At 43.3% G+C, this 17,422-nt stretch overlaps 2 protein-coding genes across 26 annotated transcripts in view; one reads left to right on the top strand and one right to left on the bottom strand.

Moving 5' to 3' along the window:
* Positions 1-60: 60 nt before the first annotated feature.
* ACP1 (acid phosphatase 1) lies at positions 61-16,335 on the bottom strand. 6 transcript variants are annotated; one of them, XR_283660.5, is made up of 6 exons: positions 15,450-15,516; positions 7,995-8,068; positions 7,634-7,902; positions 3,137-3,198; positions 1,258-1,363; positions 61-1,117 (listed from the first exon to the last, which is right to left on the bottom strand). XR_283660.5 is itself a non-coding variant. In XM_074012509.1 (6 exons), exons 3-6 carry the CDS (start codon positions 7,828-7,830, stop codon positions 1,040-1,042), a joined length of 288 nt encoding a protein of 95 aa, XP_073868610.1. In that variant the 5' UTR covers positions 7,831-7,902; positions 7,995-8,068; positions 15,953-16,335; the 3' UTR covers positions 61-1,039. The 6 variants fall into 6 exon arrangements, 5 of the variants coding, with proteins under 5 accessions (XP_073868610.1, XP_005576727.1, XP_005576728.1 ...); XM_074012509.1 differs by lacking the exon at positions 15,450-15,516 and adding an exon at positions 15,953-16,335 and having other exon boundaries at positions 7,789-7,902; XM_005576670.4 differs by having other exon boundaries at positions 7,634-7,747.
* Positions 15,935-17,422, top strand: part of SH3YL1 (SH3 and SYLF domain containing 1) — a 50,181-nt gene continuing 48,693 nt past the window's right edge. For 18 of the 20 annotated variants that reach the window (XR_012422730.1, XR_012422733.1, XR_012422736.1 and 15 more), the window contains exon 1: positions 15,935-16,432. Coding sequence is in view for 5 of the 20 variants with exons in the window: in XM_074012501.1 (XP_073868602.1) it covers position 16,432 (1 nt within the window). In the remaining 15 variants the exon portion in view is untranslated. The remainder of the gene's footprint in view (positions 16,433-17,422) is intronic. The other 2 variants (XR_012422731.1, XM_065527505.2) reach the window with 1 other exon arrangement.

Genomic DNA, 17,422 nt, shown 5'->3' on the forward strand with positions numbered 1-17,422 from the left:
GGGACAAAACGATGTGTTCAAATGCTTCCTTGTCAATAAAAAAAACAGGCAGACACCAGATTTATATCTCTAGTTGTATTTTTATAACTCCCCAGTTTATTTTGAAATATTCATGATTTCGACATTATCTCAATACACAGAAATTACCTATATCTGCCTATACATTTATTAAATGCTGATGAAGAATACTTAATATTTAAGCATGCCAAATAATAAAGCGTTTCCCAACTTTTAAAATTATTTTTAAAAATAAGCCAATTTATATTGGAGATTTGGGTTACATGTGCATATAAAAAGTGTCATATTCCTCAACTGACCATAGTTAGACTAGCATACAAGCGTCCTTCTTTCTGGATATAATTAAGTTTCAGAGGCAAAGTGGTTCAGATGGGAGCAAATGAGCTGACTTCCTCATGAAGTAAACTCAACAAAAATCATGAAGTATTGAAGGTGCTAACGACTGTTTCCATAAATGTTTCTCTCTTCCCTATCTTTTCAATATACAAGTGTGCACTATGGGTGTGTATAAATTAAAACACTTCTAATCTAGACTGTGAGCTCCTATGGAGAGGGCTACTGTCAATCCATAAAAGGCCCTGGGCAAGAGAGAGGTAGCACAGGGAGCAGAGGGCACCTGCCCCGCATCAGGCCATCCACACGAACCTACTGAAGAGGTAGACTTGACTATCTAAGTCTCAGCGGGCTTAGATGCTGACCTGGGCCTTCAAGTGAGGTTTTCCTTCATTATGTTTTATGTTGCTTGTTCTACTATTTTTGTAATTGGGGCAAAGTGAGATGTTCAACTAGTCTAAGAATGCTTACTATACCCCATAAACTGTCAGAATCAAATAATTTTATTGATTCTTCTGCCAAACATAACTGATTTCCATCTACAATATTTTTTAAGGTAAGAAACAGTAAGTCAACTGAACAAAGAGCTGGGCCTTTGGGCTCTGGAACATGATTACACACTGACTGAGAATGCAGGACCTCAGGGTGGGGTCTAGTCAGGCTGGCCACAGCAGGGCATGAACCTGCCTCAGTCGGCCTTCTCCAAGAACGCTCTGCAGCACCTGACACATTGCTGGTACACCGTCTCAAAGTCAGAGTCATTCCCCTAAATGGACAGGAAAAGAAGAAAATGGCAAAACCTGCATAACAAAAACATCCTTACCACAATCTACTCTGTTATTTAATACTGCAGGATACCGACGTGGTGGGTCATCACATTAGCCCTAAAACGTGAACTGTACTTACATAATAGGGATCTTCAATAATAAGTTGTTTTTGTGGATCATAGCTCCCAAGTAGTTCAATTTTAGCTTTGCAGGTTTTAACTTGATTACTTTTTCTATTCAAATCTCTGTAAAATTGAAACATGAACTTAGTTTTCTGATCTATGGTTTCAAGTTAAACAGGGACATCTGCTAGGGTCTTATGAAACATCCATATCAAAATCAAGACAGGATGACCTAATTTGAAATGAAACAGAACACTCAGCAGGCCCGTGTGGCCCCTTCTGCAGCTGTATGCCACTGCCCTCTCTCTAGGCAAGAGAGTTTGCGACAGCAGCTTATTCTCACTGATTCTGTTACACAAAATATACAATAATTATATTTTCTCCCACGAAATATATTTTGAGACAATCAATCAAGTTTCAGAGATTAAACAAAGGTGACAGAAAGGAACCCAAAACACCATCTGAACCAGTCCCCAAACAGAGGGCTACCAATTCCATCCTCAGGTGTCTTGACAGCACTTCCCGCAGCATGACCCACTCCTTAATTACTCTTCCTTCTTTTACTCCTCAAGCCTCTGCCCAAGCTGAAAACTCAGCTTCACTCTAGACTTCCACCTTTAGCTTTCACGTTGCTACAAAAGAAAAAGGCAAACTGAACTAAGTGCCTCCATTTATTTAACATTTCGACTGAGCACCTACGAAAGATGAGTCGATGAGTCAGGCATGTGCTTTATGTGGGAAAGGAACAGCCAAGAGCCCCGTGCGTGAAGTTTCACAGCAGCTCAGGAGTAGGCGCAGGGACGAGAACTGCGGGCAGGCCTAAGTCTAATGCACAATCTGGCCTAGTGACAGGGTAGTGGAATACCTCTACAAAGAAATGAATCTAAGCTGACCCACGAAAGGCAAATAGGAGCCGAATGGCCCAAGCAGCAAGGAGGAGCTTCCAGGCAGAGGAACAGCACATGCAAACGTGAGGCTGCAGGAACTCTGCTTGCCCCACACACAAAGAAACACAGTGCTCAGTGCTGATCAAAGCAAATGGGGTCTCCTAAAAAGGTGTTTTTACAATACCTATAAGCTATGGTGTCAGCGAAAACAATGAGAACAGAATAAGGACTGAAAAATAAAATTTAAAAATGCGTGCATTTTAATGAAGGTCCTGATTAATAAAAAATAATTAAAACTGGTGCATCCCTATCTGTTCATTTGTACAAAAGTAATTAAAAGAACAAATAGTTTATCTTCATCAAAAACAAGTACTATTTATGAAAAAGTAGTGATGTAAGTCAGAATCCTGGAGTGACATTAAATTATGATTACTTTCCAACGACGCCCTAAGTAGAGGACTGGGGCAGGTCAGGAGAGTGGTGACTGAGGCAGGACGGCAGGGCTCTGCCTCACTGAGCCTAGGCTTAAATCCCACCACATCTACCACATGCTAGCTGTGTGAACTTGGGGACACAACCTAACATTAAAGTTTCTCACGTCCTTCTTTCACAAGATGGGGTAATAATAGGAACCTACGGTTGCAGAGCTTTGGCCTAAGAATCAATAAAACACTGCCCTGTCCAGGAATCACTACAGCAAAAATAACAAAACTGCTCTCATGTAGAACAATGTGCCTGATACAAAACTATCACAGTCAAGCTAGTTTTCCAATTAAATGATGCTATTAATAACTGGACTTTCCCTTTTCTAAGGTGTATTTCCTTGAAAATACCTAAGGGACAATTCTAGATTACTAAGGTTTTTTGCTGTTCTAAATAAATAATTCCACATATAGTGACCATCACTATTAAAACCTTTAAAATAGAAAAAGTAAATCTGGACAACAAATTACTTGGCCCATTACTGAACTGAGAGTTGAACAGACATATTCTTCAAAAACAGGATTACCTCAGATTGCTTTCATCCATACATAGTATATAATCAAACGTGGCAAAATCTTCTTTGGTAATCTAAAATTGAATAAGAAGTCAAAATACAGTGTTTATACCATTTAAGCCTAGAGTATGCAAAGCAATACTAAAAGAAAAAAAAACTGCTATATTTGAGCCTGTTATTCACTAATTAACAATTTAATTAAATAAATAATTTTTAGGATACTTTTAAGTTAGAAGAGAGTTAACCTACTTCTCAAAATTGTACTGCAAAGAAATTTTGTATTATAAAGTTCCATACAATAATCATAAAATAGTATAATGTGTAGACACAATGTTTATACATCAGCTTCAATTCCTTAGTAACATATAACACAGTCAACATACTAAAATGTCACATATTTAATCCCCTTCATTATTCTACTCTATTTTTCATTCCACAAGCACTGAACATCCTGGGCCCCAGTGACACACACCAAGCTAAGCGGATAAGCCGTGTCTGGTGGAGCTGCCCTTCTTTCTACACGGGGCAGGCAACACACAGGAGGCACAGATGCCCCGGAGGAAATAAAGCAGAGAGGAGGTACACACAGGTCTGGGGCAGGGAGAAGGAGAAGTATTAAGTTGGATGGTCAGAGGTGGTCACTAAGAAAGAGACACAGGAGTAATAACCGACAGTCCTCCTTTATTTTGATCGAATATCCATAATTTAAACCTGACACAGAAGAGAATGCCACTCAGTATTTCTACTGATTGTAACCTGAAAGCTTATCATTGTTTTCTGATATAATCTATAAATATACCTACTTAAAATATAAATAAAAAGATTATTTTGTGAATTTCAACTACTATAAATAATGGCAGAATAAGAAACATAAACATACGTACTGCAGAACAAAGGCGGAAAGTGTAACTTTCCTAATACACTTGTTCTTCTAAAAAATGAGAAACTTCAGCTTTTAGCATGCACTTCCAGAAACTAGAAAGGACTGTATTTCGTCAACACTCCCATGGCACTGACTTATTTCAAAATCGAGAATAAGTACAATACTGAATTTCTTTTTTCTTTTTTGTTTTTCGAGAAAAGGTCTCACTGTCACCAACGCTGGGGTGCACTGGTGAGACCATAGCTCACTGCAGCCTCAACTTCTTGAGTTCAAGCCATCTTCCTACCTCAGCCTCCCAAATAGCTGGGACTACAGGCACATGTCATAGCACCCAGCTAATTTTTAAAATTTTTGTAGAGATGGGTCTCACTATATTACCCAGGCTGGTCTTGACCTCCTAGGCTCAAGCAATGTTGAGCCTCTCAAAGTGTTATTAGGATTATAAGTGTGAGCCACCAAGCCTGAACAGTATTATTTCTCCAAATTAGTTATGTGAGAAATGCCCTAAGATTTAATACTAAACTTGTTTTAAATTCTGGACTAATTGTAAATTTTTCATAAAAAAAGACTTAGTAATTGTTACATAATTTTTAGATGTTACAATAATTGAGAAAGAAAAGAAACAGCTATAACTTATGTAACAAATGCACAGTAAAGGATTTCCACTTGCGGCAGCTTGTGGCAAATCATCCCTACTACTAAAAACAACTAGAAACCCCATATACAAAACCAATGCTCTAGTGACCATCAGGCTTTGGGGGCCACGAGGCCGCTCTAGCTCTGCAGCTCTCGCACAAAAGCAGCCACACACTACAGGTGAATGAACAAGTCTGGCCGTGTTCCAATAAACACTGTTCATAAAAAAGGTACCTCAAAAAAAGGTGCAGTCCCCAACCTGTAGACTCCTGCCACTTGCCACTTCTCTTCCCGCTAAAACTGGGCAATGACGAGGCCTCAGAACAGGGATCTCAAACAGTTCAGTAGCAGAACTCTTTACCTCTTTACAATTATTTAAATCCTATGTTATGGTTTGGATGTGTCCCCCAAAGTTCCTGTGCTGGAAACTTCATCCCCAGTGCAACAACAGTGAGAGGGAGGATCTTGATCAATGCTACTAGCTTGGGAGTGGGCTCCTGACGCTGATGGGTCCTCTCTCTCTCCTCTGTTTTCCTCCTCTTGTTTTTCTAGTTCTCGCTCTCACTCACTCTGGGACCCTCTCGACTCCTTCACCTTCTACCACAGGATCAGGCAGCAAGAAGGACCTCACAGCCCCATGAGCCCCTTGACTTTGGACTTCACAGCCTCTGGAACTATAGGAAATAAATCTCTGTTCGTTGTAAATTACCCAGTCTCAGGTACTGTTAGAGCAGCACAAACGGACAAAGATATACAAGCAACAAAACAAAGAGAAAAAAACAGAAAAGGAAAGCAGACTCACAAATGGTCCAGATAATCAGAAAATCAGATAATCAGAGTTGCCACGGTATTTAAAGCAGTTGTGATAGAATGCTCAAGAAAACATAGAGCAAGATATAGAATTTCACCAGAAAAATAGAATCTACAAAAAAAAAAAAAAAGAAACTTAAAGAATTAAGTAAATAACAGACAATCTTGATACTGTTTGAAAACGGCAGAAAGATTTGTGTATCAGAAAACAGGTCGGCAGAAAATATCAGACTGAAGAAGAGAGTGAAAGGGATAGAAAATAGAAGAGCATTAGAAATATATGTTCAATATACACATAAGGTGAATCTCAGGAGAAAAGAGAAAGAGAAGTACAATATGAAAAGATAACAGCCTGGGATTTTCCAAAATTGATGAAAAGCATCAAGTCACAACGTCAAGGATCATATCTGGTCTACCACACCGAAACTGCTGAAAACCAAATTCCGAAAGAAAAACTGAAAGACTGCCAGAGAAAGTAATAGACAACAAAAAGACAACCCATTAGACAAATTTGTCAAATGATAAGCAGAAATACTATCAATCTTCAACAAACTTTTTTTAGAGAAGAAAAAGAGGGAACATCCCCAATCTGTTTCATGAGGATGTGTACCCCACTACATGGTGTCTGCTGGGCATGACTCCAACAGAACACAGCAGGTGCACACCGTTACCACAGCAGCACTATCTGCAGTAGCCCCAAACTAGAAACTCCCCAAACCCCCACCAGGAGGAGAGCGGACAAACTGTGAAATGATATCGTATCCAGCAATGACAATTATATTGCTACAATAAACACGGAGATTCTCACAAGCAAAAAAAGCTGACAGACAACAGCATGTACTATAATTCCACTTCTATGAAGTTAAAAAGTACAACCAATTTTTTGTGGGGATTTCTGGAGGAGTGGGGAGGGGGATATTATGGGACCTCAGGGTTGCACTCACAATCTGTGTACACAAGTCAATGAAAAGTTTACCGAAAAGAGAACATAATGTATAATAAAGTAAAAAAATCTCCTTTGAACTAACTGGGCAGAAAGCTCACGTATTCTAAAAGACTAACTATAAGAGTTAAAAATAAGCACCCTAAAAATATTTCATTTATTAAACACAGGTTGAAAGGCACTGAGAAAATTGAGATTTTAAGAAATGTACAATAGTTATCACACAAATTGTGACATTAGTAAAGGAAAAGAACTTGTAAACAAAGATCTGATGTGATACTGATTCATAAAACATACCTTAAAAATTTCTTAAAAGAAACGGGAAAGAAAAAGCAAGAAACATGTGCAAATACTGCTTCTAAAACTGTTCTTTAAAAAAGTTCCTAATATGTCTTTAAAATACTTCATTTGCATCCACTCTTATTACACACTTAGTGGAAAAAAAAAAACTGACCTTAAAAACATAAAACTTCAAAGTATGAGTGCTCATATTCTGAAGGACTGCTCCAAATAAATCTATTTTCAACAATGGCCAGTAGAAACTGGCAAGGTATGCAAAGGCCTGAAGAGATTAGGATGGATAAATTGTATAAAAATGTTTAATCACCTGACCAATGACAATTCCATTTCAGAAAAGGTCAGTCCCACAGTACTTCATTTAAATAAAGAACCCTTAGAAAAATCAACTTTAGCTTATAATTTATAATATAAATACAAGGTTATCTTCAACTGAAATTGCAGAATTTGATTGTGACTTTATTAGACTCCAAACTTCAAGTGTGGCACAACACACTATAATTATGTGTCCATAACCTTGTTGGTATTACCCTATACTACTATGGCACTTTACAGTTGAAAAAATGTTTTTGTATATGTTATATAACTTAATTCTAGCAGCAAACTTGCAATATAGGCAGGATAATTACTATGGCCTAAATGTTTAATAAAAATTATGCAGGAAGGAACAGAAGACAGAGCACCGCTCAGCCCAAGCTCGCAGTCAGGCTCTCTCATTATAAATTACCTAGCTTTTATGTGCATTTTAATAAATAAATTCCAAAGTCATGCAAGTCTTTCAATACTGTGCAACCAGAAGTGAAACAAAATGGACACACTGTAGCTGGTTAAGCTCACCCTAAATCAACACATTCATTAATATACAAGTCTAGTTAATCCTTTCACTACTTCTCAAGTTACCGGACTCTACATATTAGAAATGGAACAAGAGCTTGTCTACCTGTCTTGCTTTATGGGCTGTGTGAATGCCATGATTTCTTAGGCAGCTCACAGCTCTTGGGTCTGGGGACCGGCCCACGTTCCAGTCAGAAACAGCACCGCTGTCAATGACCCACTGAAACACAAAACACACATCTTCAAGTCCAAGGACGGTACCTGCCGGGCAACGTGGCTCATGGGGATGCCGTGCCTCTTCATGCAGTTCTGCCCTCGGTAGTCAGGGGCGTTCCCTATCTCATACCCGGAAGTCGCCGCGCTGTCTACCCTCCACTGCAGGGGAAGAAACATGGAATTTTTTTTTTGGCATTTTCCTGCCCAGAAGAGTTCAGGTTGGCCTCTTTAAGATAATGAATGGTACTTACATTCTCTGAGATGTTTTGATCAGTTACAAGTTTCCTGAAAACTGCTTCTGCAATGGGTGATCGACAAATGTTACCTTTAAAAAAAGGGGGGGTTGGGGAAACAGAGGGTTAGGTTGGACGGAAGGGCACAGTCCAGTTCCCCCTCTTCACACACCTGACACGCAGGGGCTGTGCTATCCCTCAGGAAAAATAAAGGCCACCAACACTATCCTTTGATGCCTTTGTCCAACCAGTGAGGGTAGACCCTGCTGGAGAACAGCCCATCAGGCTCAAGTTCAGTGACTTGACACCAACCGGCCAAGTACTCCAAGTATAGATGATAAAGATATCAGAATAACAATTTCAACCAAAATTATTGTTTAAAGAGCTGCTACTAAAGATCCAGGAGCGAATCATGAAAATCAAGTGGGTTGCAACCAGCTTATTTTAAAATGAAATACAACAGAATAAAAATAAAATACAGTGGTCTGTCCCTCAGCAGACTCAGGGAGCTGGTTCAGGACACCCTCCCACACCTACCCAGTATACCAAAACCTGCATACTCAGGTCCCACAGGGGGCCCCTGCGAATTTGGAGCCCAAGTATAGGAAAAGTCAGCCCTCCATATAGATGGGTTTTTCATTCAGACAACAGGGTATTTTCCATCTGTGCTTGGTTAAAAAAATTACTTGAATAAATCCCTCGAAGTTCAAACCCCTGTGGTTCAAGGGTAAACTATGTATTTTCAAGTATATCACACATAAGGATGACTATTGTTTCACAAAACAACACACAAACACACAAACATGCATTTAAGCATAAACAGTGATTCAACACCGACATTCACTGAGCGATCACATGCGAAGCCCAGGGACACAGATCCAGGCATCAGCAGCCCAAGGTCGGGGACACCACTCTCCAGACCATGATGTCGACACCAGGGCCACCCCTACTTCAGACAGCAAGTGAGAAATCCAGGTTCCCCAGGGCTCCCTCAGGTTTGATAATTCCCCAGAATTACTCCCCAAACTCAGGAAAGCAGAACACTTACCATTACAATTTCATTATAGTAACAGTAACAAAAACAAAAATGAAAAAAAAAAAAAAAAAAAAACCAGCCAAAGCAAGTGACCCCCAGGGCACACTCTGGGAGGTTTCCTGACGGGTAGCTCCACTGTCCTCTGGGACACCTTCCCCTCCTGTCATCAACATGGGGCAATATTCAAAGAGTACTGCCAACCCGGGAAGCTCCTCAGAGCCGTGGTGCTCTGAGGTTTTAATGGGGTTTTTGGAGGGAGACACAATGGGTTCAACCACTGACCATTCAGCTGAACTCAATCTCCAGGCACCCTCCCACCCGTGGCTCAAAGCCCCCACCCTGAGTCATATCATGAGCATATATACTATGGGGGCCACCTTCAATAACTAAGACACTCCCATCACTCCTAGAAAACTCCAGGGCATTTAGAGGTTACCTCCCAGGAGCTAAGGTAAGGGCCAAATTCATTACTACCCAGAGGAAAAAGACATAAGATCTCATCCCAAAATAGATCTACCATATACAAGCAATGTACTTATGGGAGGTACACAGTTGGCTATAATAAAAGTGGGAAAATGAATACTAATAAGCAATATACTACAGTAGCACAGAAAAAGAACGATGCTACAAAGCAAAAACAAGACGTAAGAAAATTTCCTACCAGAAAAAAGAAAGATTAGAGATGATATTTAAAGGATGATCAGGATCTTAATGGACAGAGGAAGGGAAAGGCATTTAACTCAGGGGGATTGTGGCACTAAGCAGGTGAGGCTGCGATGCTTCAGGTATAGACAGCCAGTGTCTGGAAACTGATGGGCTGGTATACAGGAGGCCTAAAACAAAGGGCCAAGACTTGGACTTTGCGTAGCCACTATGAGGAGAAATAGAAAGTCCTATGGAAAAGGGTAATATGACTTATTCAACAAACATATTTTGTATGCCCACTCTATGTGCCAAGCACTGTGCCCTAACCTGAAGACAGAAAGTTGTTTAAAACATACACCCTTCCTACAAGTTACCAAAATTACTGGCAGGGCTAAGGAAACGCTAGAAGAGCACATTACTGAATTGGAGAGACCTTGTAAGAGGCTCCTATGAAGGAGCAAATACAAGACAGTGTCAGAGTGGAAAGGTGTGGCAGCATTCCTCAACCATCATAAAGGTCATGGAAGATACTCCTGTAACAAAAGACAGGTTAACAAGAGAAAAAACATAGCAAATCTATTTAATCAGTTTTATGTGACATGGAAGCCTTCAGAAACGAAGACCCAAAGACCCAGGGAAATGGTTTTGATGCTTAGATGACCAATGCACAGTCATGTAGAAATGGAACTGGACAAAAGGAAATGATCCAATGGTAGTGGACTGAGGAGGGAAACCCAGCAGGGCCACAGCATTTCCTCCCCCAGGAATGAGGCAGGGCCCCTCTGGAATGGTGTCTTCAAGAGAAGGCAGAAGGGAGAGAGGTTTTGTAGGTTTTATGGCTTGCTTTGCGGGAGAGGAGTTCTAGTTTCTATGATCTGTGTTGGGGAAGATAAATGACCGTTTCTATGACCTTGCTTCTGGGGCTACTCTGAGGCCTTCCAAGTATCCTTAATGCCAAAGCACCATACTGAGTCCAAACATTAGGAACTGAATTTAGGAAACAGATAAGAAAAAGAAGAACTGTGAGAATAGACAGCACTAAATAAGAGTTTACTCTTTATCATTATTAGGGTTTCTGTTTATGACAAACAAGTACAATGAGGATCTTCTAGTGTTGTAAAACACAGCTAATTCCCTAATTCAGAAAACCAACTTATTGCCTTACTACAGCCTTCAGTTTCTACATTGTAAGACCTAAGCACATTATGTAATTTTTTCTCACAGAAGACTGCAGTTTCCACAGCAGTAAAAAATCTTACCTACAAACCATAAAGGGAGAGACAACAAATTAGCCTTGAATGCCCTCTCTATGCCAATTTGTGTTGTGAGGTTGTTCCTTTCGACATTCTAAATTTTGTTTAGTTTTTTAAACAGGTACTGTCATCAGCACTATTTTAATTACTGAAAGGCTTCCCATGGGTGTGTCACTCTTTTACTTGTCACCATATACCCTGGGAATATTTTTAACAGCAAACATTGTATTTCTAAATTAAGACACTTATTATTATTTTGGAACTGTACAACAGATGCCTAATATCTCAGCATCTAAAAATATAATAATAAAGACTAGCCCCACACGTTTACAAATAATTATCATTAACTGTAAAATAACAGTTCACTTTCCCCACAATATGAAAACTTGCATTATTAACTGTCCTGAAGGCTAGTAGTAGTTTGCTCTGTTGATTTCGAAAGTTGATGCCACCAAATTGTGTCATGAAAAAATGGAGCACCCTGGTCCTCAGTGAAACACTGCATGCACTTCACCTACAGAACAAGTTCTAAAAACAGAACACTCCAACCTCAAATGCCTTTAAAAACTGTTTCAATCTGTAAAGTATCAAGTTTGTCTTTTCCAAATTAGGCAGACTATTTTATACCCTTCTTCAGCATCTTCAATTCAAGGATGGAGACTCATGAAAGGCAACAGGTAGGCTCTGGGAGGGTAGGGCTGTGTCTGCTATACCTGGTAAGAGACCCAGCACCCAGTATGGGTGTAGCCCAGAAGTGACGTGACTCCACCAGCATGTGCTATCTCCACCAACCACGCTGGCTGGGTCATGGCTCCTGCATCATCTTCACTGGTAAGTCTCTATCTTACAAAAACATAAAGCACCCTTCAAGATTGGGCTGTAGTAAGCAGCTCAAGTATTTCCCATCATTAGCTTCCCTGGTGAAAAACCTCTGATGCTTTTCTACAGTTCAGTCTCAAAAGGATCCAAATAAATGCTTTGAAGGAACAAAACTTTTTACATTTCAAAAGCATACAACTGTTACTGTCCTCTATACGGCTACCAAATAAAATGCCACTTACCGCTCAAATTCCCTCAGAATGCAACTACTCACCACCCAACCAGTAAGGGCATGCTCCACCTCCAGTTTAATCTCAAAACAACAGCTGAAACTCTTCTTTTTAAACTTAAATTTGATCATTTCCCACCTCTGCTCAAAGCCTTCCAATGTTTATTTAGAGTAAGCCCAAGTCTTCACATGGCCTCCCAAGATCTGGATATAAAACATGGGTCTGTAAATTGGCTCATGGTCCACCTTTGTGTACAGCCCACAGCGGTAAGAATAATTTTTACATTGTTGAGTAGTTGGAAAAAATCCAAAAGTAGCGTATCTTGTGACATGTGAAAATTATATGGAGTTCTATCCAACTGTCATGTCCATAAATGAAGATCCACTAGAACACAGCCAGATTCACCACATGCATTGGTACTTTGTGCTACACCCTTTCTGTATGGCATGTGAAGCAAATCTAAAATAATTATAATCTGGTTCTTTACACAAAGAATTTGCAGACTCCTGCCCTAAAGGACCAGTGTATGTAAGGAATTAACTTCTCCCTATACATCTACAATGGAAGCACTGAGAAAACAGTCACTCAAATTATCTGCTAAATCTTCCGGTATAGATGAGGAATCTCGACTGAGAAAAGGTATGCAGCCACCAGGCCCAGCCACTTCCCTGTGGTTCACGACCATGGCCAGTATTCTCCCTTCAAAACCTTTACCTGCTTTCCTCTGGGTTCAGGATGCTTCTCCAAAATATCCTAGGCTTGCTTCCTCACCTCCTTCAAGTCTTTACTCAAAGGTCATCTATCAGGTGGGGCCTTCCCTGACCACCCCACTCAAAACTGCACTCCACTCTCATTCCCCTTTTCTGCTCTATTTTTCTTAATGCTTCATACCAACCGACTGAGTGCATCGATTAACACTGGCTGGTGACTGAGAGAACGTGAGCTCCAGAGAGGCTGGGATTTTTGTCTGTTGTGTTCACCACTCCATATATCCCTACCACTTAGAGGAGTGCATGTCATATAGTAGACACTCAACAACAACAACAACAAATCATTGAATTGTATTCCCCCCTTTTACAAGGCTTTGCTTTCCACGGTTAACCCGTGGTTTCAGTTGGAAAATATTAAATGAAGAATTCCACAAACAAATAATTCCTAAGTTTTAAATTGTGCACTGTTCTAAGTAGCAGAATAAATTCTCATGCCATCCCATTCCGTCCTGCCCCAGAAGTGAATCATGCCTTTGTCCAGTGTATCCATGCTGTCTATCCACCTACTGCCCTCTTGCTTATCAGATCCATTGTGATATGCTATCACAGTTCCTCAGTTCAAGTCACCCTTAGTTTACTAATAATGGTCCCAAAGCATAAGAGTAGTGAAGCTAGCAATTCAGATACGGCAGAGAGGCCATAAGCACTACCTTTAAGTAAAAAGGTGAAAGTTTTTGACTTCTTATGGAAAGAAAAAAAAAAATCTTATACTGAGGTTACTAAGATCTACAGTACGAACAAATCTTCTATCCATGAAAATGTAAACAAGGAAAAAGAAATTCCTGACAGTTTGTCGTTTCGCCTCAAACTGCGAAAGTTGCGACCACAGTTGTAAGTGCTTAGTTAAGGTGGAAACGGCATTACATTTGCGGGTGGAAGAAATGAGCAGACACATGTTCCAATTGACAGCAATTGGGTCTGGTACTATCCACGGTTTCAGGATCCACTGGAGAGTCTTGGAATGTACCACCTACAGCTAAAGTGGGACTACTGCATATGCAAGGATCCACCTCCCCATTAACAGCAACCATGATACCTTATACCAGCATAATCGACAATACCAACCAGAAATATACAAGGGAATGGAATAGTATTTGGTAACCATCCTTAACCAAACTACTATTTAATAAACTTGTCGATTCCATTCAGCCTTCAATGAGTCTTAAAAAATCAAATGATGGGCGGGGCGCGGTGGCTCACTCCTGTATTCCCTGCACTTTGGAAGGCCGAGGCGGGCGGATCACGAGGTCAGGAAATCGAGACCATCCTGGCTAACACGGTGAAACCCCGTCTCTACTGAAATACAAAAAATTAGCCGGGCGCAGTGGCGGGCGCCTGTAGTCCCAGCTACTCGGGAGGCTGAGGCAGGAGAATCGCGCGAACCCGGGAGGCGGAGCTTGCAGTGAGCCGAGATGGCGCCACTGCACTCCAGCCTGGGCGACAGAGTGAAGACTCCGCCTCAAAAAAAAAAAAAAATCAAATGATGCCCACTACCAATGTGAAATAAGGCGAGCCTTCCAATTCTTCTTTCACAGAAATTAACTTCTACAAAACCTAGTCAGCGTTTATCATATATTGTCCTAAAGCTGGAAACAAAATGAAAAATAAGCCACAGTTATCGCCCTCCAGAAAATTAAACTTGGCTGGAATTTCAACAGACTACCAAATAATTATAGTAAAATTTGTGTAATAAAGGATGTCGATAAGCAATCACAAGAAGCAACTCATGGTCTGGGAAAGCAAAGGAGGAAATATTTGGGTTTGACTTTATAAAATAAAAAGACATTCCAGGCAAAATGCATAATGGGCACCCAGCCATGGAGGCTCAGTAAGCATGTGAAGTGCTACAGAACGAAAGATTCTGTAAGCCTGTGTCCCGAGAGTGTGAGCAGGAAAAGGTACAGGAGATAAAGTGAGGAGTCTGTAAAAATAAACAGAAATTTTACTCTGCAGGAAATGTAAACTCACAGAAGGTTTTAAGTAACTGGACTACTGACAATTTAGGCCTTCCTCTCAGGGTGGAGGCACCGAGGATATAACCTTGTAGTACTACACCGAAGGAAGATCCCTGAAAACCAAATGGAAAGTAAATTATGTTTGAAGTAAGGTAAGCTAAGTGTTGAAATTCCGGGAGTTAAAATATTTTAAGCTAGAAAGTTCCTAAAAGCCATTAATAAAATACACTTTTATTTTTCATGGGCAAAGTTATATAGGGACCTCCAGGTCTCCTTGGCTTGGGTTTTACAATCAAGAAACCCGAAACCGTAAAACTTCATCTCCGTTTAGCTCAGATCCATATCTAAGAACAGCCTAAGGAAACCAGCAAGCAAAACAATTTTGTCATAGGACTCCGGAGGCCCCTAAGAGACCACATCAGTCCAACAACCCCAGGCCTACCTGGGCCCATTGGAGGGGAACGAGAGGGATTCTAGTAGGTGCAAAGAACGAAACTTGGCTTGTAGGGGCTGTGGCTGCAAATGCCAAAAGCCCCGGATATACGGCAGGTGCGAGGGGACCCAGGTTTACAGGGCAGGCTGGGCCGGTGCCCGGGGCGGATGGGGAACGGGGGCGCTAGGAGACACTCCTGGAACACCCTAGCCCTCCCAGTCCCTGGCCTCCCCCCCTTATTGTTCCTAGCCCGGCGGCATAATCCACAGCGCCCAAGCCCAATCCAACCCTCGAGGGGACGTCAGAACATGAGTAAGTCGGCGCCCTCTTACCCAGACACACAAACAGCACGGACTTGGTAGCCTGTTCCGCCATCTTTCCGCGCGCAAAAGCGCCAACAGACCGCGGCGTTCCGCACGCCGACGCGGCGCATGCGCACTGCCAGCCTCTCGCCCTGCGCGCCGGCGCAGTCCCGCACCAACGCCGCCAGGGCAAGGCGTGCTGGAGCCACGCCTGCGCAATCGGCTGCAGTGCGCCTGCGGGGGCGGTTCTGCGACGGTCTGAGGGCGGGTGGGGAGGGTCCGCGGGTTAGCTGCGAGGACTGGGCCGTCGTTCACCTGCAGGGGCGGGGCTGCAGGTTGTCCGAAGGAGGAGGAACCGCGGGGTGGGGTCACCTGGAGGGAGTAGGGCCGCAGAAGGCGGGGGAGGGGGTCACCTAAAGGGGGCGGGGGTCACCTAAAGGGGGCGGGGGTCACCTGGAGGGGGCGGGGCTGCGGGTCGCTTGGAGAGGAAGGAGCCGCGGGAGATAAAGGTTACCAGAAAGGGCGAGAGTCACCTGCGGGGCGGGCTCAGGCTCGGCGGCTCCGCGGACGGCCCACCTGGGTTGGGGCACAGCGCGAGTCCCGCGCACGTGGCTGGCTGTGGCGCGCGTCGTCCGAGTTCGCAGAGAGAGGCTGGCTGGGTCAGGCGGGGGAACCTGGCTTGAGCCCCGCAGGGTCCACGCCGGACCAGGGCGGGCCTGAGCCTGGGCACCCCCCCGGGACCCCCACTCCCAACGCCGTGCTTGGAGCCGCCGCGGGGCCCTGGGCTTTTCGATCTTAAGCACGGGGCGGTTCCGAAGTCCCCGGGGGCGAAGGCCCGAGCGCGGCCCGGCGGGCGCGTGGGTTTTGTCCGCCAAACATACGCGGCAGGTGTCCTGCGCCGCCGCCTCCCTCACCTGCCGCAGGTACGCCCTCACTGGGGCCTCCCAGTCCGCGGGGCGGGGCGGCGCGCCTTCCTCTTCCTGGGACCGGGCGCCACGGCCGGGCGGGCACCAGTGAGTACCGGGGTCCCACCTGTCCTGCTGCCCCCTCCCCTCTCAGGAGCTGGGCGGTGGTGGGAGGAGGAGGGCGGGAACACCGACGATGCCTCTGGGGTTTCTAGGTCGCGCGTCTGTTAACCGCAAACCGCCCAAAGTTGAGCTAGAGCAGCTCCCAGGACTTTCTTGACCACAGCGATTTTGATTGAAGTGTAGCCACCGTCTTTTCCATTTTTAGAAAAGCTTTCCCGAAGTTTGGAATGCTGACGATGGTCGTGTTATTTTTAACTTCCTGATATTTGAATGGCCAGGTGTCAGCGACCATCCTTCCTTTCCACGGAGGCGGCTCTGAAGTTTGGGTCGGATGGCGCGCTTGGAATGCGCGTGGAGGCCTTGAGTAGAGCTCCGGCGAGGTTCGAGTTTGCCCGCCCCGCGACCTGAAAGAGAAGGGCCAGCCCTTCACACCCGGAAGGGAAGGGCCAGTGCCCCCAACACCTGGCGCCGGGGGTCGCTGGGCCGCGGGGTCGTGGCAAGCAGGGGTCCTCTCAGATTGCTGGGCTTGAGCGCTGGCTGCTGAGTTTTTCCTTCGTTAAGGAAGTGTGAAACTGGTCTGAATCGGTTGACCACCGTAAGGAAATGGGATTTACACTGTGGACAGAGATGTGTCCTTTTTACTTCATTTGAACCAATATGCTCGTGCCCCCATGGAGGCTGAGTTGGAAAGTGATAGGAAGCTGCCCCCGCAAGAGAGTAGGTGCTCGGTTTCTCTTCTGCTTACAGGAGATGCATGTCCTGATTTCTCGTTCTCCTAGGTGTTTTTATTGAGATGTAGGGAATATCTGAATTCATAACGACTTAGAAAATCTGTACACATAGTTGAGAGAAATAACAGGTCTCGAGGCTAAGGTGCTGTTTACTCCCATGGGCTGGCATCTTATTAAAATACTTGGGCAGCGATTGATGTTTACAAATTACTATGTTGGAGGTTAAAATGATCAGAGTGATAGC

This window comes from Macaca fascicularis, chromosome 13 (assembly GCF_037993035.2).
Source record: "Macaca fascicularis isolate 582-1 chromosome 13, T2T-MFA8v1.1".
Lineage (NCBI taxonomy): Eukaryota > Metazoa > Chordata > Mammalia > Primates > Cercopithecidae > Macaca > Macaca fascicularis.

What these genes read in the sequence shown, in the direction of transcription:
- ACP1 (XM_005576670.4), bottom strand. Translation starts at nt 15,492, where the DNA reads ATGGCGGAACAGGCTACCAAGTCCGTGCTGTTTGTGTGTCTGG. An exon ending in ATCAAAACATCTCAGAGAAT is followed by an intron (nt 7,748 to 7,994) that starts GTAAGTACCATT and finishes TTTGTGTTTCAG; the next exon opens with TGGGTCATTGACAGCGGTGC. An exon ending in CAGCCCATAAAGCAAGACAG is followed by an intron (nt 3,199 to 7,633) that starts GTAGACAAGCTC and finishes ATTCAATTTTAG; the next exon opens with ATTACCAAAGAAGATTTTGC.